The sequence below is a fragment of the Lissotriton helveticus genome, chromosome 5_1 (assembly GCF_964261635.1).
Source record: "Lissotriton helveticus chromosome 5_1, aLisHel1.1, whole genome shotgun sequence".
NCBI classification, from domain to species: Eukaryota; Metazoa; Chordata; class Amphibia; order Caudata; family Salamandridae; genus Lissotriton; species Lissotriton helveticus.
In genome coordinates, this window is record NC_136065.1 from 609,224,672 (window position 1) to 609,246,150 (window position 21,479).

Sequence of the window (21,479 nt, forward strand, 5' to 3'; positions counted from 1 at the left end):
TGTGTCCGTTGCCTTTCCCCCCCCCCCCCTGTAGGTACTCGTGCAGTGCCAGTCTTAACTATTTAGTCCTACCTGCATGGGCCTCGTCGTGCAGGACCATAGTCTCACCATAATTTGCCAGCCGTAAGTGGCTCGCCGCCTCACCCTCTCTCTGGATGTCCGGCAGCCTTCATCATGTTGATGAGTGGATGGATGTTTGATTTGAAAATAAAAGGTTGAAAAGAGGTGGGTGACCGTGACTGAGATTGTAGTGCGACGATCCCTGTTCATTCTGCGTCGTTGTTTGGCAGAGGGCTTCTTTCTCCGTGGTTCCTTTGCGTATTTCGGTTCCTCGGATCTGATGAGTCGCTTGCGGCGTATCGAAGAACCACGTTTTTCCTTCGGATTCTACACGCAACTTCGCCGGGAAAATCGAGTATTTTAGCTCCCGAGCACGCAATTCTTTCTTTACCTCCGTGAAGCTCCGGCGTTGTTGTGCCACTGCTGCTGTGTAATCCGGATAGAAGTGGATTTCGGAGTTATCAGTTTGGATGGGAGGTCGAGTGCGCGCTGCTTGTAAAATGGCGTCCCGGTCCCTGAAGTTAAAAATTCGCGCCAGGATAGGCCGAGGCGGTGCCCCGGGCTTTGGCTGTCCTCCAGGTACTCGATGGGCACGTTCCACCGAGAAATACTTCGACAGTCCTTTGGGTTGGAGCTGCTTAGTTACAAGGTCCTCAACGTAGCGGTCCAGGGCCGGGCCGCGTTCAGATTCTGGAACGCCAATCAGGCGCACATTATTACGCCTCGAGCGGCCTTCCTGGTCATCCAGTTTTGTTTTCAGCATGATATTATCGTCTTCCAACCGTTGAACTCTACGCTTTAGAGCCGACGTGTCTCCCACGAGGTCAGTAGTTGTCTTCTCGACCTCCACAAGGCGGTCAGACATTTTTGCGAGGTCTGCTCGAATCAGGGAGACGTCTGTTGAGATCGTGCCCATTGAGGATTGCATTGTCTTTAGGGTCGCCTTGACGTCATGTAGAGTGATCTTGTCTGTGTTGTTCACATCTCCCACGGGGTGGGGTGGCGTCCGAGTGGAGTTCCCCTTCACAGTGTCTGGTGGGTCTCTATTATAGGCGTACTTTTCCAGCTTTGAGGCCTGCTGGCCCCTTGTCCCCCTATACAACAATTCGTAAGGGAGGGTCGGAGGGAGGTGTTTAATGACAAAACAGGCTAATACCCCCTGTGTGAACTATTTATATAACAACAAAGCCTGTAAGTCAATTGGTGCTGAGGTATAATGGTTGACACTGGTGATTTTGCATAAGAGTGAATAGGAAGAACGACTATCAACAGTGGCTGATTAAGTCCTATCAGCCCACCAGATGAAAAAATAAATGAAGTGAAGTGTGTTAAAATGGCTATCGAGGCAAACAAAGACCTTTATTCGCGTTTGCCTGGACGTCAGATAAAAATAGTGAATTAACAGTGTGAAAGAATCACTGTTTAGCTTGCTTAGTAGAAGACGAAGTAAGATATATAAAGGGCCAACATGTTTCTGCCTTAACGTGAAGGGTCACTGGCATTCGTCAGGGCCTATGTCAAAAACTGCTACTGCAAGGGCACTATAATATGTGCAAAACTTTATAAGAAATTAGATTACAGAACCATCCTACCACATCTTCTCAGTATTGGTTCTGGTGATGCGGTAGGTCTTTCCCAGCTGTGTGTGGGAAGTGAACCTCACCTCACCCGGCAACTGCTCGGACGGATAAGGCACCGCTCTGTCCGTCGGTACCTTGAGGCTCAATGACGAGACGATTTATTTTTTGCACTGCACATATCAGCCTCACTCTTTGGTCTAACAACTGTGGTGACCATACCATGGTTTGGGGTTGCGTCGTCAAATTACAACTGGGCGACTGCACTCCTACCTTGGTACTGGAGTCCTACATGATGAGGCTCCGCCATCTGGTGGGCTGATAGGACTTAATCAGCCACTGTTGATAGTCGTTCTTCCTATTCACTCTTATGCAAAATCACCCTTGTCCCCCTTCCACTCATCGCAGCCGACGTCGTTTGTGTGGCGCAAGAAGGTGCTTGGAGTGTTCAGTGGAGTGTATCCTGAATTCGTTCTGGCGGGAGGTGAGCTGTATTGTTGGCTGTGTTGCGTGATCCTGTCGCAATCTCTGCCAGCCTGTGGCTTCTGTCTCCCGACTAGGCCTGTGAGGCGGTGACCGCGAATACCCTGGGGTGAGCAAGGGCTAGTTCGGAGGTCTTACAGTCGGGCCCCAGCCGCGCCACGGCTAGTGGGGATCCGGAGACTGAGCTGCTGGCGCGGGCTGGCTTCGTAGTATCAGGGCACTCCCCTGCGTTTCCTTCCCTCGTATTCCTTCCCACCTCCGGGGTGTCTCGGCAAGAGGCCTGCGAGATGAGTGAGAAATGGCGGGCTTTTGGGCCACAGAATCGAGCGCGAGCCGTCGCACTCCCAGCGAGCCGCCGGAGAAGGAGCTGTCGGCGTGGGCTCACTGTACCAAAGCAATGAGGCGGTCGCGTTGCGTCGCAGGGGTGTGCTGAGTCTTCCCTGCTCTGTAGTCCTCCCCGCCTCCGGGTACGCCAGTAATGTCACTTGCCTGCAGCTTGATCGATTCCTGGAGCCGGCGTGGGGGATAGGCTCTGTTCGGGACATCGGCAATACCAGCAGGTTGGGTGCGAGCGTGTACGTTTGTCCGTTCCCGGTGGCTGATGACTAGCAGGATATGGCAGGTGTCGCTGTGTGCGAGGCCCTTCGGGTCCGGTCCCTACACAAGTCCCCGGCTCTTGGCGCCAGAATAGGCCGCAGGTTTCTGCACGACGTAGCGTCTCCGGGGAACCTCAGACAGTGATGCGGGTTGAAGCAAATTGCACCGGAGGATAAGAGGCTTACGATCCCGCCGTGTAGCAACTGCTAGAAGTACGGATAAATGTGCAGATTTCGAGAGGAGGGCTCGTCAGTCACAGAGCTCTCTCAATTTGCGGCCATCTTGGCTGGTGGTTAGCCACGCCCCCTAGGTAACTGTTTTTAATGCGACAACAGCTCTGGCAGAGAGGCCTTAACAGTCCCTGTTTAACCACGTAGCCTAGAGATGGGTGGCTTTAATATTCTTACCTCGAATGCACGGGGCAAAGCACATGTATTAAACGGTATAGGACACAAACATATCTCCGTAGGCAGCGGACCCACATAGCCATGCTGCAGAAGACACACCTAACAAATAATGAGGCCCAAAAGCTACACAGGAAGTGGAGGGGCCAGATGTTCTATTCAACATACTCTAACTACTCCCGGGGGGTGGCGATCTGGATAGCCCCACTAACTTCATTTAGGTTCTGAGTATACCGTAGACATAGCGGGGAGATACACTGCTTCTATACTCCCACCACAGCCGATGGAGTTTGTTACCTAGGCCTTGAAGAATTAATAATGTCCCATGCAGGTATACCTCTCCTGTGGGCCGGTGATTTTAACTGTGTGTATGAGGGGTCAATCGATAGGTTTTGTGTGCACTTTCGGGGGGAGTCTAACATGGTAGAGGCCCTTCGGGGGTGATGCGGAGGCTGGGGTGCGTTGACTGGTGGAGGATGGTACACCCAACGTAGTGTGTAAATACATGCTTTGCCCCGACCCATGCGGTCTGTAGCCGCCTCCAATCGCTTTTTGCTTTGCGGGGAGGCAGCTGAACATGCCCAAAGCATATGTATATTTGGAAGATTCCTATAGGCTCATGCCCCATTAATAAGTACAGCTAGGAGCTGTAGTCCCGTGGTTCCGCACTGGTGGCTCCAGCCCAGAGTACTGAAAAATGGGATATTCAATTCGGAGCTCAGTATTTCCATTGCTAACTTCTTTAACAGTAACTGGTTGTCCACAGACGTCAGGGGCATGGAGTGGGACAAGTTAAAAGTGGTAATGCGGGGGGAATGCCTGTCAAAGGTGGGCGGGATGAGACGACTGGAGAGGGACCTTTTGGCTGCTGAGAATGACTTTGAACACTTTACAGAGTGAGAGCCCTGGTTCAGGAACTGTAAATGAGGAACGGCTAGGAGCTCACCGTCGAGAGGGAGAAATATGGGACAGGCTGGACTTCCTGGTTAGGCAAGAATATTGACACTCCTACATAAAAAGTGATAGCACCAGGAAGCTGCTAGCCTGGCTTCTCAAGCGAGAGCGCCCACCCCTACCATACTATCAATTAGCCAGTTGGATGGGTCCCTTACACACGCACACGCACACACGCACACTCACTCACATCTGTTGGGCGTATGCGGCACAGGCCGGGCGACCAAAGGGGCGGACATGGTGCGGTTCCTCGATGGACTACCACCGCTGCGACTCACTGATAAGAAGGGCGAGACTCTGGGGGCAGAGATCAGCCTTGAAGACCTCCAAGAGGCAGTGCGAGACATGGCAGGCGGTAAGGCCCCTGGGCCAGATGGCCTCCCAGTAGAATATTACAGGGCGTTTGAGGACCAGCTGCTCCCAAAGCTGTTGGAGACTCTGTGGACGTCAAAGCAGACTGGGATACCCCAGAAGACCATGAGAGAAGCCCAAATAGTAATGCTACTCAAACCGTGCAGAGACCCTACTTCGCCGAGCTCCTATTCCCCCCGGACGCATGTCGTGTCCCTCTATGCAGACGACACATTGATATACATGCACCACCCCACGGAGGCCGCCAGGGACCTCCTGTCTGTGTTAGATGACTTCGGAAAGGTGTCCGGGATTATAATTAACCCCACAAAGACAGTTGCATTTCCACTGGCGGGGCGGGATGTGGCTGAACTCCCACTGCTGGCGCTCACTTGGAAGAGTGACCATTTTCGCTACTTAGGGATGCAGATAGCCCACATGACGGAAGCCCGGTATTCCCTGAATAAGGGGAAAACACTTGAAGGCTTGAAAGAGTCAATCATTTTCTGGAACAGACTACCGCTGTCCGTCATGGGACGGGTGGCGCTGGCAAAGATGGTGTTGCTTCCCCGTTGCCTATACACACTGCAAAATTAATTTGGTCGTATTCCGAATGACACCTTCACCACTCTGAACAGCCTCCTGGTCTTACTGATTTGGGTCGGTAAACCTAGCAGAGTCAAACTCTATTTCCTACATGCTCGCATACGGTTGTTCCTTTACGCACGTGCACGGGGTTAGGGAGGGACACCGGGGAGGGATGGGCTGTGGGTGGTGGGTGTTGGGGTAGGGGTGGAGGGGGGGGTAGTTTACAATATACATGTTATGCCACGGTCCTAGTTTGGACTCAGATCCTGAGATGTACCTTGTATCAACATGTTTGGTGGTTTCTCCTGACTGTGGGGCGCCACATTAATTGCTTGGCTTGATTCACTCAATAAAATCTGTTGTGAAAAAAAAAAAAACTCTATTTCCTAAAGTTGGACATGGAGCAGGGTGACCTTGGGCTCCCGGATTTTCACCTCTATTACATTGCGGGTCTTCTCCAGTAAGCGGCTCAGTAGTGCGCGGACTGCTCAAACACTGAAAAAAGGCTACTCGCTAGCTGGTGCCCTGTAGCGGATCTCACTAGGTACCTAATGTTGGGTTCGAGGACCCCTTTGCACTGCCCATTCGTGATCAAACAGGTCGCCTGGGCCTGGGAACGAGCAGTCACCCTCGTGCTGCAGAAGGCCCCTTATGCCCGCGCTCTCCCCCTGAAGTAGCTTCCTAGTTTCCGCTGTATACAGTCAGTCATTGATGTGGCCCGTTGGTATGAAGGTGGCTGCAGTTCGGCAGGGGACCTTTACTTCAACTACTCCTTCCTGTCCTTTGAGGGTGCAAAAGAACACTACGGGGTCCCGGAAGGCCACTTCCTCCAGTATGCGAAGATAACCCGCATGATCTGTAAAATCTGGACTACGTTTCCGAACAAGCCAGAGGAATCAAGCACTTTTTGTACAATACTAGACCCAGGCTCCTTCCTAGGAATAATATCCCGGCAATGCAGGGCCCTGAAAACAGATCGTCGAATTGACCTAACAGAGACTCGGGAGTGGTGGGAGGAGAATCTACCTGTGCCATTAACAGAAGGGGAATGGAAACACGTATTTGCACAGGTACAAGACCTCTTGAACAGTGCCCGATTTAAGCTTAAACAGTTCAACTATCTCCACCGCACCTACCTCACTCCTCTGTGCTTATCCAAGTTTGACCCATCACACTCACCTAAGTACCTGAGATGTGGTACCACCCCAGATCACTTCGTACATGTGATCTGGGATTGTTCCATGATCTGCTCTTACTGGAGCACCTTGCGGAGGGAAACAAAGCTCCCAATTGAGCCATCAGTCAAACACTGTCTGCTGGGGGTGCTGCCTATCCCCAGGGCCACAACCTGCATGCAGCATAAATTGAACATGCTCTGCTCGTGTTGGTGAAACGCTGCATAGCTATTCACTGGAAGCTAGCCACAGCCCTCCGCCTGGAGAAATGGAGGACGAACCTCTGCAAATAGGGGGGAAGAGGGGGGGGGGGGGGGGGTAGCAGAAGAACGCCGTCTATGTGTGGTCCACACGGACGAGAACGCTAGCAGAGATCTAGAAACTTGGGTAATTATGTTGGAGAGCAGTCGGGGGGGGGGGGGGTGGATAGACCACATTGGAGGGAGCAACACTGACCGTCCAGAAAACTGGACCCTGACTGAGTGACTCCCCGGTGGGCTCTCCCCCTCTCCCATAGCTTCACAATGATTACAACTCCAGGACCCCTCCCCCCCAGTGAGGCAACATTTCCTGGCCCACAATATGTACCCAGGTGTTGGACGCCAGCTGGTTTACATTCCGATGCCTCGTAGACCCTGTAGATTACTTATGCCTTCTTCACTACTCCACTCCCCACTTATGCCCCCATTGCATAATTCTCCATCCACCCAGTCGCATCTCGGATGTGAACAAGGACAGGGATTGAGGGACGCTCAAACACGTGAAAACCTCTCTCGACCCTCTACCAAAGACACACAAGTATGAGTGAGAGGATGCCTTTACCGCCAGTTGCTGTCAATAGCAACAATAAGTTTAAACGTTTGTTTGGTAAAAATAAAAAGTAGTAATATGAAAGAAGGATAGCAACTACAGGTGGATCACTCATGCAGTAGCTCCGTAGTGGCTACAGGTCGGGTAATATGAGGTGAAGCCTGCCCGCCAGGTTTGTCTGAAATGTTGCACCTGAGAGGAGGGCTGGGTTAGTACAGGAGATTTGCTTATGTAAGATGCCTGCAATTTGCCGCTCCGTGTTATAAGAACTGTACCAAGGTGTCCCTTGGCAGGGAGATCATATAACTATCAATGATTTTGAACAATGTATGTACACTGATCTGCTTACTACCAATAGAAAGGTAAGAAAAAAGTGCAGCACAAATAAAAATACGTTATAAAATTAAACCTTTAGAAGAGCAGAACCTGTACCTAAAATACCAAAACTAAATCCACAATTGATCTAGCACTGTTTATGGTATAAATCTTTTTATTATCAAGATTATCTTGCATGACAGTGGGGAGCACAATGACATCATATAAACAACAATGGAATAACAGAATACCTCCTCTGTCCCGGGAGTACTCTCAACCAGATTCCTATACGATAGAGCACAAAATTATTCCAATGGGTGCCCCTTGCGGGCGGCGTGGGGTCCTCTACATCAGTCAGCCGCAGGAGTCCACTCCCAGAGTTGCTTAGAAAGAAGAGCCAGGTGTGGGTCCAGAGCTCCCTAAAGGAAGCTCCATGAGCAGTGAGGGCCAAGATGAGCTGCTCCATACCCAGCACATGCCAGAGCCGGTGAAGCCACACATGGTAAGTTGGTAGTACATCAATGCCCCATTGAGCGAGGATGTTTTGGAGGACCACCCCCAGTGCCCAGTCGAACTTTCATTCCCTGCAGGATTTAAGCGCAAGGTAAGGACATTAAGTAGTCCCTGGATGACTTGTGGGAAGAAAAGGTAGTTGAGTGTCTAGGTGTGTGTCCATATCATTAAGGATGTCCTGGGGGCAGCCAAAGTGCCGCCAATAATCTGCGCTACAAGAGGGATTAACCCTGTGCAGAAGCACTGGGGTAAGGTACAAGTATGTGGTGTTTTTTTTTTATTTTATCGTAGCTGTCTCGATACTGGCTGTATTACGCTCCGTATGGCGTGCCCCATAATGCACCTCTTCCTATTCCTTAGCTGTGAGCAGCCTTCCCAACTTAAATTTTTAGCGTTTCTGTCCCGGCGTCCTAGCTGCTGAGGGGGGTGTGTTGCAAAAGGCCGAATAGGTCTATAACAAGGCATTCGTCATTAGTTTTCATAAGAAACAATTTTTTAAAAGCTGTGAGGGGCCGCCGAGCTCCAGTATGCACCTCTGGATGCATTAACCAGTGCCTGATCTGCAGGTATTGCATCCTTTCCAACACTGGAGGCACATAGTCACCCCCTAAATGTTCAAATGAGTGTGCCCTCTTCATCAAAGAAGTGTCTAACAGAGCGACAGCCGGCACTGCCAGTGGCGAAATGCCACTTGTCCTAGGCCCGGGGCAAAGGCCTCATTGTTGACTAGTGGGGTCAGCGTTAGAATGGTCAGAATGTGGAAAGCCCCTTACGCAATGCAACTCGTTTCCACACTCTCAAGACTGCATTAGTAACCGGTGAGGAATAAAGACCCCATGGCCTCGGCAGACCGGTCAAGAACGGGATCTTCCAAATTGAGGTACCCACGATTGCTCAGTCTATTAACAGCCATCACTTTTTGAGTTCCTCCCTGGACCACTCCACCATGTATCGGAGTTGGGTAGCTTGGTAATGTAGGAGGTTCGGAATCCACAGTCCCCTTCATCCGAGGCTGCTTCTCAGCCCACACAAAGCGGTTCAATTTGTTGTGCAGGGTCTGAAGCATGCCGGCGGGTGCATCAATCAGTAGCGCCTGAGAAAGGAAGAGGATTTTTGGGAGCACTCATCTTTATTGCTTCTATCCAGCCAAGCCAGGCGAGGGGTAACGTTTTGACTATGCCAGGTCTCTTTTAAAGTGTTGGAGGAGCACTTGATAATTGAAGGAGGACGTCTCTTGAATGGTCGCGTGAGATGTATTCCTAAATATAGACTAGATGTGTGTTGCCATTGAATCTGATACCGCTGCGCAAGAAAAGTCCCTGTTTCCTGGTGAACCGAGAGGTTGAGGGCATGTCACTTCTTTATATTTATCCGGAAGCCCACGTTGCTGCCGAAAGCCTCTGTTTAATCCAAAAAGTGAGGGAGTGCCTCCAGAGGGTCATCTAATGTAACAATTACATTGTCTGCATAGAGAGCAAAGGTATGCATCTCCCTGCCAAAGATGACTCCTGTAATGCGCGGATTGTCTCGGACCCGTTGAGTGAAGGGCTCCATAAAAAGAGCAAATAGAGGCAAGAGTGGGGATCCCTGCCTCATCCCATGACACATAGGAAATGGGTACGAAATCTGGCCATTAACACGTACAGTTGCTTTAGGTTGACTGTAGTTCCTTAGGTTCCAGGACCAAAATCATGCCCTGAAGCTAAAGTGAGCAAGTGTCCCCTCCAAGTACGGTCTGTGTACTCGATCAAATGCTTTGTCTGCTTCAATTGCCAGCAGCATTTGGCTTTATCGAGCAGGTGGAGGGTTCACTTGTTATTGTCATTACATTCTCTGTGGAACAAATCCTATCTGGTCTGGGTCAGTTAGCCCCTGCATGAGTAGATTCAGTCGGGATGCTAAAATGCAGGTAAAAAGCTTGATGTCTACATTCAGGAGAGATATTGGTCTATAGGACCCACATTGCTGGGGATTTTTCCCAGATTTGGAAATTACAACTATAGATGCATCCGGTATGGAAGACTGGACCATCCCCGGTCCGGTGATCGCGTTCAACAGTGTGGTCAAAATGGGTGCCAGAATCAAGCAGAACATCTTGTAAACCTGAGCCGGCAAGACATCCAGTCTCCCTGCAATTTAAGATGGTTGATTATAACCTTTTCTTTCCTGATTGGTCGATCTAGCGTCAATCACGTGGTGTGGGCACCCTTGAGGTAGTAGTCTGGGCCCTTAACATCGGGGTCTGCTGGGTGTAGAGGTCATCGTAATACTGGTGGAAGGCGGATGCGATGGGGGCATCCCATATGATTTCGTGGTTATCATGCGCCCAGAGAGACTCTAACCCAGCAGTCTGCCTTTGGGCATGAAGTCGGTTGGCCTGCAGGTACTCAACCTTGCCGCCTCCCACATGAAAGGAATGACGAAGTCTAAGCAGAGAGCACTCAGCCATGTCCCAATACAATCCTGTGAGCTGCCTCCAAACGCGAGATGAGCCTGTGCATTTCTGTTTCCCTTCCAGCTCTAGCACTTGCTGACGCAACTTCTTGGAGTGATACCACTCTTCTATCTGCTTCACACCTGGAGTTGAAGGCTGCTTCATATGCAGATGATACACAGCAGATATTCTCCTTTAGGGATCAGTCAAGGGACTCATTTGCTAGATTAATAGGCTGCCTGAAAGACATCACTAGCTGGATAAACAGCAAAAGCTGAAACTGAATGCATACAAGATGGAGATCATGTTCTTTGGTCAGCCATCTCCCCTGCCCGCAGGACTCTGGCGGCCGGCTGAGTTGGGAACTCTGCCTTGTCCGGCTGAGGAAGCCAGAAATTTGGGTGTCACGTGGGACTCCGCTCTATCTTTTGAAACCCACATACACCATGTCTCGTCTGCTTTGGCAAGCTGAAAACTTTAAAGAAAATTCCTGCACCTCTTGCCAGAGGACAGCAGCAGGACAGTAGTCCATGCGACGGTGACATCTCATTTAGATTATGCAAAAAGTCTATACCTGGGACTCCCCAAATATCTGAAGCATGAGGTAATGGGGGGGGGGGTGTTATCTCTTTTGTCAAAAATCACCTGTTTTTGCTTGAACATTAAATGCCTCCAAATGGTATTTAATTCACTTCCCGGGCCCCTGGAAGCATGAAAATCGCTTTAAACATGCTAATTTTAGCTCTTAAACTGATGATCTACCTACAAATGTGAACTGACGTTCAAAAACAAAACATTTGAAATCGGACCATTTTTCACCTTTCTGAAGCATGACGTAATGGGGGGGTGTTATCTCTTTTGTCAAAAATCACCTGTTTTTGCTTGAACATTAAATGCCTCCAAATGGTATTTAATTCACTTCCCGGGCCCCTGGAAGCATGAAAATCACTTTAAACATGCTAATTTTAGCTCTTAAACTGATGATCTACCTACAAATGTGAACTGACGTTCAAAAATAAAACATTTGAAAACGGACCATTTTTCACCTTTCTGAAGCATGACGTAATGGGGGGGTGTTATCTCTTTTGTCAAAAATCACCTGTTTGCCTTGACTTCAGGTGAAAGCAGCTTTCTTCCGCGTTCTGTTTTCACCATGTCTCAAACGTCTGCCTGACTCAGTCTCAAACCTCTATTCTCACTGCTTGACTGTCTCAAACCTCTCTCCCTACCTCGACCCCTGACTCCATCTCATTCCTCTCTCCCTTTGCCTACCTCTACCCGAGAGTCCGTCTCAATCCTCTCTCCCTACCTCTAACCCCGACTTCGTCTCAAACCTCTCTCCCTCTGCCTACCTCTACCCCTGACTCGGTTTCAAACCTCTATCCTTCTGCTTACCTCTACCTCTGACTCCGTCTCAATCCTCTCTCCCTCGGCCTACCTCTACCCCTGACTCCATCTCAATCCTCTCTGCCTACCTCTACCCCCGACTTGGTCTCAAACCTCTCTCCCTCGGCCTAGTTTTAACCCGACTTAGTCTCTCTAAATAGTGTCATAGTAAGGATTTTTTGGGTCCTGGATCAAGATAGTGTTCAACTGTAGTGTGCCACTGTTAAAGTTCAACATAACATTTAGCAGTTTTTTTTGGCATAGCGGAGGGCATGAGTTATCAGGAAATTGATAGTATAATTCAAATTTATACAGGGCCCCCAAAAATTGTCTTGCCTGGGACGCCCAAAGAACCTACATGACAATTCTTTCCTGGTTTTCTGAAATCCCTAGCAAGATAAAAAAAAAATACATCTCAACGTTGTTCGTTTAATAGTTGCATGCAACCAGTCACTTGTAAACTAACATTTATTACTTTGATTACATGGTACATTTTGTCCTGGCCAGTTTATAAATGGCAAATATTCTTGCAGTTCTGCGTTTTTATACTTGTTATCAAATCAAATTCCTATCAAATAGGACCCTTCCACCTTGTGGTTTCACGGACCCTTCTTCAAAAACAATCATTGGCATAGCCAATAGGTCTCGCCTTTGGGACCTTTATAAGCTTTTAGCCATGCAACAGCTGATGTTATTACACCAAGAATATTGTGCTGCATAACTAAATACTTATAAGCTCCCAAAAGTGAGACCTATTGGCTATTCTAATGCTTGTTGTGAATTGTCACAATATTACATGCATATTGATTGCTGTAATGTACTCCAGAGATTCAGAGCACTAGTAGCACCATCTGTCCTGCACAGGGTGGAATTACTAGTGACATCAGGGCTAAATAATGCTTTATAATTGATCACTGCTTTCAAATGAAACAATGCAGACTGTCATGTTTCATACGTATCATAGATTCTGTAACTTGTGTCTTTTACATTCTGGGTTTTATTTGTTCTTCAAATTGCCTTACAGGAAGAACGAGCAAAGACAACTGGTGATGGCTGGTTTGGTATGAAGGCTCCAGAATTAACTGATGAATTGAAGAATGATCTGAAAGCATTGAAGATGAGGTCTGCAATTGACCCAAAGCGATTTTACAAGAAGAACGATCGAGAAGGCTTTCCTAAGTATTTCCAGGTATTGAAAGTGGAGCCAACTTGGCACATTATAGTATTTATTAAATGAGGTATTCAGTTCTGTACTTCTCATTCTAGAAATGAATTTGTTAATATTGATATGACGATGGATTTGTTTGGGGATGCAAACACTGCATTGATATACACATCTAGATTGTGCTTTAGCCCCTGGGTGCCATTTTTAAATTGCTTATTTAAATCCAACACAGTGAACTTATAGCAAGATAATTAGATGTGACCCCCTAAGCCTTTTGCTCTCCTGCTTATTCAGCTGGGATGGTGATAAAGCACAACAGAAGCACCACTGTGTCAAAGAAATTCAGATTTATTGATATAATAAAAATGAATAATTGTGGTTTTATTTGTCAACTGGCCAGGAGGTCTCTTGAATTCATTGGCGGAGACAAGTACAGTATGAACATGCAGGACTCTAATTTATGCTCTACTATACCCAAGTCTCTAGTAAGGATCACAGAGTAGATTTTCACATAAAGATTGCAAACAGGTTTCTACTGAAATCATGAGAACGACCTTCATAAGTAACAACAAGCATTTGCAATGCAATAGGTCTCGCATTATTAAAGTTTGAGCTATTGGCATTGCTAATAATAATGCAACACCAATAGCTCAAACTTTAATATTGCGAGACCTATTGCATTGCAAATGCTTGTTGGTATGGTCCACAGGAGGATTTGGCCTTCAGACAGCGAATAGCTGTATACGAGGCCTAAAAACAGAGGTAGAAGTATCAGCTGCAAAATCTTTGCAGCATGAAGACACAAATAAGGTAACGTGGCAGCTGCAGAAATCTATGTCCTACCTGCAGGTCACCAGCTAGTTATCCAGAGACTGACTTCGTTTTTCATCCTCCCAGGCTCACTAAATTATGTACTAGTCAACGGGATAGTAGCAGCAACTAATATTTAAAGAACCATGCAAGCACGAATCATCGGACAATGGTAGCCAACAGAATATAAACTAGATACAAAGATAAACAAGGTGATGAATGAATGGCCGAGAGATGGATGGACGGAATAAAGTGATATATGAATGGATGCAGTAGGGTGATTGGTGGATGAATGTATGAAGGTAATGGATGAATGGGTGCCTGGCGCATAGATGAAACAAGAGGACGAATGGAATAGGATGGATGGGTGGATGAGTGGGGATGGATGGATGGAATAAATTAATATATGAATTGATACGATATGGTGATGGATAAATGAATGGAGCTGGCTATGAATAAGTGGGTGTCTAATGGATAGAGGAAATGTGGTGATGTGTGGACGAATGGAATAAGATGGATTTGTGGGTGGGTGTTTGGGATGGAGGAAGGAAGGGTGGGTGGATGGGGATGGATGGTGAGTGGATGGATGGTGGATGGATGGGTGGAAGGGTGGATGAATGGATGGGTGGATGTATGGAAGGGTGGATGAATGGATGGGTGGATGTATGGACAGGTGAGCGGGTGCGTGGGTGAGTGTATGGATGGGTGAGTGTATGGATGGGTGAATGGATGGGTGAATGGATGGGTGAATGGATGGGTGAATGGATGGGTGGGTGGGCGGATGGGTGGGCGGATGGGTGGGCGGATGGGTGGGCGGATGGGTGGGCGGATGAATGGATGGTGTGTGTGGATGGATGGATGGATGGATGGATGGACAGGTGGGCGAATAATTGGGTGGATGGATGGTAGTATGGAGACGTGGGCGGATGGATCATGAATGGTTGGATAGATGGATGAATGGAGCAAGTGTCTGTTGCACACCGAGAACTGGGTGAATGTTCTTTTACCTTGTACTCCAAGGCTGCCGCCTCCAGGGGCACCGCCTCGTGGGACCGGTGCTCCTTGGCCTCTCTGCACACCACACAGATGGCCATCTCCTCCTTCCTACAGAAGAGCTCCAGCTTTTCGCAGTGCTGGCCGCAATTCCCCCTCCATCCGCAGCTGCGCCGCCTGCTGGCAGAAGTCCTTGGCGATCTGCACAATGTTGGCCAGCTGCCGTTTGTAGCTCAGGGCACCCTTGGGTGATGCCTTCCGGCACTCGGGGCAGGCGAAGTTTTGGGCCACTCCTGCCCAGCATCGGGCGAGGCAGGGCCAGCAGAAGTTGTGCCCGCACTGCATGGTCACCGGGTCTGTGTAGTAGTCCAGACAGATGGAGCATCTGGTCTCTTCCATCAGGTGCTCCATGGGGTTTGCTGCAGCCATGGCCCAGCAGAGAGAGGGGACACAAAGTGGGGCCAATGCGGGGCAGAACGGAGCTCACAGAGGGGCAGGGAGTAGGGCAGAAAGTTGGACAGAGAGAGAGACAGGGAGAAAGAAACTAAGACTGGGGCAGAGAGCCAGGCAGGGAGCTGGACAGAGGGCACCCTAGTCAGAAGTATGGAACAGAGCAACAGCAGAGAGCAGGCAGGAGGAAGCAGAGAGTTGGACAGAGCAGGTTGAAGAGAAGCCGTGAACGTGACGAGAGCCGGGCAGGTTGCGCGGCAGATAGCTGGACAGCGAGCCGGGCAGAGATCAGCGTAGAGAACCGGTGAGATCATCCAGGTTTCGAATTTAGATTTTGTTTCCTCAGAAGGCGCAAGCACGTTTCTCTCGGGCTCATCAGAAGAATTAATGGAAACTGAGTTGGGCTCGGGAACAGCCAAAGTGGGCACAGACTGCAGACGAGAGCTGCTTTTAAGGGTGGTCGTTAGCAGTCCATCCTGCTTACAAACCCTGTGGGAACACACACAGTCATTTGACACACACTTAAACACTTTATTGCTCCTGCAGTCCTCCTGGAGACGGATGGACTCAGTGCAATGTGGCGCTGGTACGAAGACACCTAAGGCTGGTTTTTGCCCCCTGTGGCTCTCTCCAGTGACCGGAGCGGGGTGTGTGTGCTTTTCTACGGCAGGTGCTGACAGGTTCGCTGACAGGTTCGCTCACTGTGTAAACTTTTTGAAGGCACCTGCACATTCTGTCCCTCATCCCAGGTCTTTGCTGCACATGAACCCACTACGCTTTCTTAGTACAGTTGTGAGGTGCAACCAGAGGCCGAGGGACAGGGCAAGGAGGGCCACGCATCCCAGCGCTGCGAGCAACAGGCCTGACTCTCCCGCAGCCCCGGGTAACTGTGCATCCCCCAGGGAGCAGCAAGCGGGCAGGGCCAGGACTCCAAAACGGCCCGTGCCGCTCCCTGAACAGCCAGCGGCTAAGGAAGAAAAAGGCGCAGCCGGGTTGAAGAGGGGGCTGGCCGCGTGCACCAGGCTTAGCAGGACAGGTTGCAGCGGCAGCCGCCCCGGGCTCAGGCACAGCAGGGCGGGCAGCAGCACCGCGGACAATGCCCCAGCGCCCCTCCCACAGCCACGAAAGTGCCTAACTCCCTCTCCTGCGGACAACAGCTCCCTGCAGCACATTAAAGCAAGTGCGGCTGAGCTGGGCTGCGATCTGAAATGTCAAAGAGCGCGGTGTCCCTGAAGTGAGCACAGCGCTTGGGTGAAAGCGATAAATAAAAAAACACAAGTTTCCAAGAACAAGGAAAGCGATCGCTTTCACTTTCGCTAAACAGATAAAGCCACAAGTGGTGTGCGCGCGCCACAGCGAGCAACATGGCTTCAATTATCGTGCCCGTGTCTGGGCAAGATAATTGAAAGCATATGGCAGTAATGTGCTATCTTTAAAACAAACACGCAGGCACAGGCCAATAGCAGGCTGCAAAAGTAAAAACACACGCACAAGCGTGTTCATTTCCAGGGTCCATTTCTGAACCCCGGACAAAAGGACTCTCGCCTGTGCGAGCACTGCTGCGCAGTGCAACGCAGGTCGCGAGACCTAAAAATGTAACTGGTATTTGGTTGAGTAGGCTATTCATTTATTTCACTTCTGGAGATTAAAAGCTCAAGGATTATCGCTGTCCGAGTTGGGCACTTTCTGTGGGTAATGTTAGCCTGAGCAAAAAACATGGTTGCTGCTGTTTACAGCCACATAACTGTCGTCACGATGTACCCCATAACTTTTACAACTTAATGGCACGCCCAGGACTTCAGTGGATCAGGGATGTTGTTAACCTCAAATCGTGAGTCTGTGTGTCCAAAAGGCCAGATTCAAAACAGCATTTCAAAATGCAATCAATAAAGAAACGTCTGATCCAAAAAGCGAGTTCTAGATCAGAATTTAGATAACTAATAAATGTTATAAAGTTCAAAAGGTACAATACAGAAATAAAGTGCAGATGCAGCAAATCTCATTTACATACATTAAAGCATTGCCATGAAGGCTCTAAACAGAATAACAATGCAGAATATTAGGCACATTTGAAAATTGGCTTTCTCAAATGTGCAGCAAAGTAAATAATAATTCATGCAGTATCACTAGTAGAGACCAAAATGCTCCCCCAAATTCATAGATTTCTATAGTCATTTTCTTCATAAATCATTGGAACTGCCAAGTCACCATGGTGTGAGCAAAGAATTACATTTTTAGCAAATCAAATTACAGATTTAGGAATCTTGATCTCACCATAGCACTAACGCACTACATTAATATCGATTCTGCCCCTTTGAGCTAGTGGAGGTGTCAGACAAACTAGTTACGTAAACAAAAGTAAATCGTTTTAAAATTAATGCAATACCACTTGCAGGCAGAAGGTCATTGAAAATAAGTAACAAAGCTATTCGCTCTCTTCAAGAATGGTATCACTCTGATATAAACAGACCCCATCTTGCTTCACATACTGTCGGCAGAAATACAAACCGAGAATAAATAGGATGATGTGACGTCCATTTTGGACAAGATGGCACCAAGGCCTAACTGAGGCTTAGTTAGCATAAGCCAGGAAAACACACTTTAGCAAGTCATAGCAAATTAGTTTGAACTGCGGTAATTGCATGCCAGTATACACATGTAAATTCAAGTGTAAATTAACTGATCTTCACACTATTATTAATTTGCATTATGAATAAAATGCACAAAAGCGATAACACTAATGTGCACAAAGATGTAAACTTTTTCCCAGTTGCATGAAAATATTCTGCCAATGAGTGCATGAAGGTTTTTTGCAATGTTTTATATCCTTTCTAAGCTTTAGTCGATGGAAATTTTAACTTTGAATGTCTACAGGTCGGAACTGTTGTTGACAGCGCTGTTGACTTCTACCATTCAAGAATTCCTAAGAAACAAAGGAAGAGAACAATTGTGGAAGAACTACTTGCAGATTCTGAATTTAGAAGGTATTTAAGATATCTTGCTTACTAACTTGAGTTTAATGCTAACATTTTAAATGTTGTGGAAAATTGACAATTTAAGTTGTGGAAAAGAGCAAAGACAAAGGTATTGCTATTAGTGCCTGTGTTCTTTTGACATTTGTGCCATTTATATGAATATTGTGAATCTTTAATCGTGCAGTCAAGAAACAAAGATAATTATCAATATTTTAAAATGTTTTTATGGTAGTGCTGTGATGCCAACAAATGATGTAATGCTGACAAGTGTAATCAATGAAGTTAATTGTGGATACATATCCATAAAACATAATATGCAGTATCAAATTACACAGATAAAATTAACATTAAAATTACACAGTACTCCAATACAGCTATGCATAATATTTTAAAGGTACAACCTATAACCACACTGATCCTCCTGTAACTAATAAATTGTTCTTTCCTTTTCCGGAATAATAATAGTATATAATGAGAAACTATCAATCTATCCTATTTTAAATTGTGCCATGCTGTTTAGTAATTAGGAATACATATTCTTTATCAAGGGCATCTGCCACTTAAAACTAAGTTTTCAATACAGATCTCAGACTCTTCCACCAAATGGCAGAATGGGCTGCGTTTGTTCTGGTATATATCTGATGACCATTTTAAAGTAAATCTAGCTAACAGTAAAGTGCCTAGTCTAAATTTTGCCTAATAATGCCTTGGCCATCAGAGGTGTGATGTCACCGAAGTAATTTTCAAATGTAGGATTATATTTAATAACCAAAAAAGCTTCAGTTATACCTCCAGATTAGGTAGTTTTGTACAATTCAGTTGAAATAAGACCAGTTTTACTACTGATGGGCCGATAAATGGGACAGACCCAGGCATTGAAGCATAGTATTGTTATGGTCAGGCCGCAGACCTTTACATACACAAGGAATATCCATTATTTTACACAGGGCTTGCTTATAAACATTTAGGGCTTAGTTGCTTCTTAGTTGCGGCTAGTAAAGGATTTGCCTTAACTTAGCCTCATGTTCAATAGCCAGATCCCTAGGTCCAATATTAAAGTAGTAGATGGTGTACTGGGGTTGTAAACATAACGTTTTTGTATACTTGGCCTCCGTCCATTTTAGTTTGCCCAAGTTCTGATACCCTCACAGCTCAGAACCATACAGCATTGCGGATTAGGCCTGAGCGTAACTGTACATAAAATCAATTGACTTAATTTCTTCTGGTGCAGATCTTTGTGGCATTTAATGGTAGGCATGTCATTGGCAATGGCCCTCGTAGGTGCTAAATTAGTGTAAGCATAGATCAGCATATTCTCAAAGTAAAATCTTGATGAGCACCATTTCCTCATGCCTGAAAACAACTTTGGAGTGGTAACCAACGTCACAAAATGTTTTCACATTTTGGGCATAGTGAGGAATCCCTGGGATCGGAGGCATAGAAACACTGCCTTAACTGTGCAACCAAATTTTCGTTTTTTGGCACAAAATATTTCCAAACCTGTTCTTTTGTAAGTCACACATGATGGTGAAGATTAATCCATATAATATTTACCTGTGATTTCCAAATATAAGGCTACTAAAGATCTAGGTTCTATATCGTGCTGTATACGTATGCATGATAAGTCTGAACTTAGGGGCAAGGCTGTAGAATCTTATTTGAGGGGACTTTCTGTGGAGTATGGTATCCGAATGTCCTCTGGGTTTAGATTGTAAAGTCCTGTTATTAGTATTGATTCTGGTTTGGGTTCGTCCTTGGTAGAAGTACATGAAGTGTTTGATGGTTAATTTGAATAAACTAGTCTGACTGGGATTTAGCATCGAAACTATTTAAAGTAATGCAGTGGTAAGGCGTTCTATTGCATCTTACAGTGGGTGTCCACATTTAAATTGTCAGCCTATGGTATGAAACCTCTGATTAAGCTTTTCAATGTTGTTGAATGATGTAGTGGTAAATTCTGTATTTGATGTAAGTTGAGCACTAGCAATGTTTAGTGGAGTGCAGCATACAAGTTTGATACTGAATGTAGCTTCCATGACCAGCAACATCATTATACTGAAGACGCCTCTACGTTGGGTATGGCCAGACATTTGCCTTTGTTCATTGTGCCATGGGAATCCAGCTTTGCCCTACTGACTGGGCACCAGGTAGGTCCGAATTGTTCTGGTGTTACGTTTGTACCCATTGAGAAGTAGCATGAAAGAAGCTTAATACCTGGCTTTTCTGTTAGCTTCAGCTGTTTACCTCTTTGTCAGAATTGTCTGCATGCGCCATGAGACTCTTTGGATGTGATATGTGCGCAATACAAATATCCTGACTTGACTTGACTCGACCTGACAGTTCAGACTGGACAGTTGCTATTGAAGTAGGACCAAGGCTGGTTTACATATGGCTGGTTTTCAAGGAGGTGGCATAGTGAACAAAACACTGGTGGATCGAAATGCAGCTCAGTGTAATTACAGTGGTTGAGATTAATTCAAGCATTCCGCCCATCACTTTTTTGTGTACTTCCATGTCCCAGAAGAACCAACAACGAAGTTTGCGACAAGACTTGTCTTCCCACATATGTCCGCTTCCCTTTGGGTTTTATAGGCAGGGTCATGCGCTAGCATATCGGGTTGCAGATGAACTTTGGGGCACAGACCACTTTGTAAACATGTTGACACTGCAGACATTCTCATGACCGGCAGAATACGTTGCATACTTCTTAAACTCTGCCTTGCTATGTTCTTAATAGCCATTTGTGGTACACAGCATCTCCACTGCCCACCATAGTGGTACCCTCCCAGGACGCCTTTGAGTTCTGACTGGAAGGTAAAAGTGGTTTAGCTCATTCACTTTTTAATGGGTCTTTATTTGACTTTTATTTCAGGTTTCCTTGAATGTTCTCATGGCATTTTGTTGCAGGATTTAGTTTTCTCCTCTTACTGTTTCAATGCCAATGTCCTCTTCAAAAATATGGCATTAAAGGTGAACTTCAAACACAGCAGATCTTGCTTGGGTTGACCTCACACAGCATGCATTTCTTGCATAGGGAATTTTCATTAGGTGGCTTCCTGTGAATACTCTGTGGGAATCCAGCCAAGGACCGTGAGATTGCACCTTCTTTCTAAGTGAAAAAGGTGACTTGTGCTACAATGGTCCATCCTTTTTGATGGCTGGATGTTGCTGGTCACCTTCAGTGGATTCATCCCAGCCACCATTTTAGTATTGCCACTCTGAAGGCTCTTCACGCCTGTACACTGTTTGGGCCATCAACCACTCTTAAATATCACCACCCACTGTCGCGAATTCAGCATCTGCAAGTATCTGCAAATTGGAAAAACTGAGTCAAAATACTTGAAGTACCTGTGGTTCTGGATGACATGTGTAAACCTCATAGCATTATTACAGGAATGCTGGACCATGCACCTGCTCTAGATTCACATCCAACAGGATG

General features: G+C 47.0%; 1 protein-coding gene across 1 annotated transcript in view; it reads left to right on the top strand.

Annotated features, from left to right (window-relative positions):
- The window catches only part of DNTTIP2 (deoxynucleotidyltransferase terminal interacting protein 2), a 119,389-nt gene extending 98,467 nt beyond the window's left edge, over positions 1 to 20,922 (top strand). Inside the window, exons 5-7 of the mRNA XM_078640424.1 lie at positions 12,672 to 12,836; positions 17,940 to 18,049; positions 20,913 to 20,922. Coding sequence (XP_078496550.1) covers positions 12,672 to 12,836; positions 17,940 to 18,049; positions 20,913 to 20,922 — 285 coding nt within the window. The remainder of the gene's footprint in view (positions 1 to 12,671; positions 12,837 to 17,939; positions 18,050 to 20,912) is intronic.
- Positions 20,923 to 21,479: the final 557 nt, after the last annotated feature.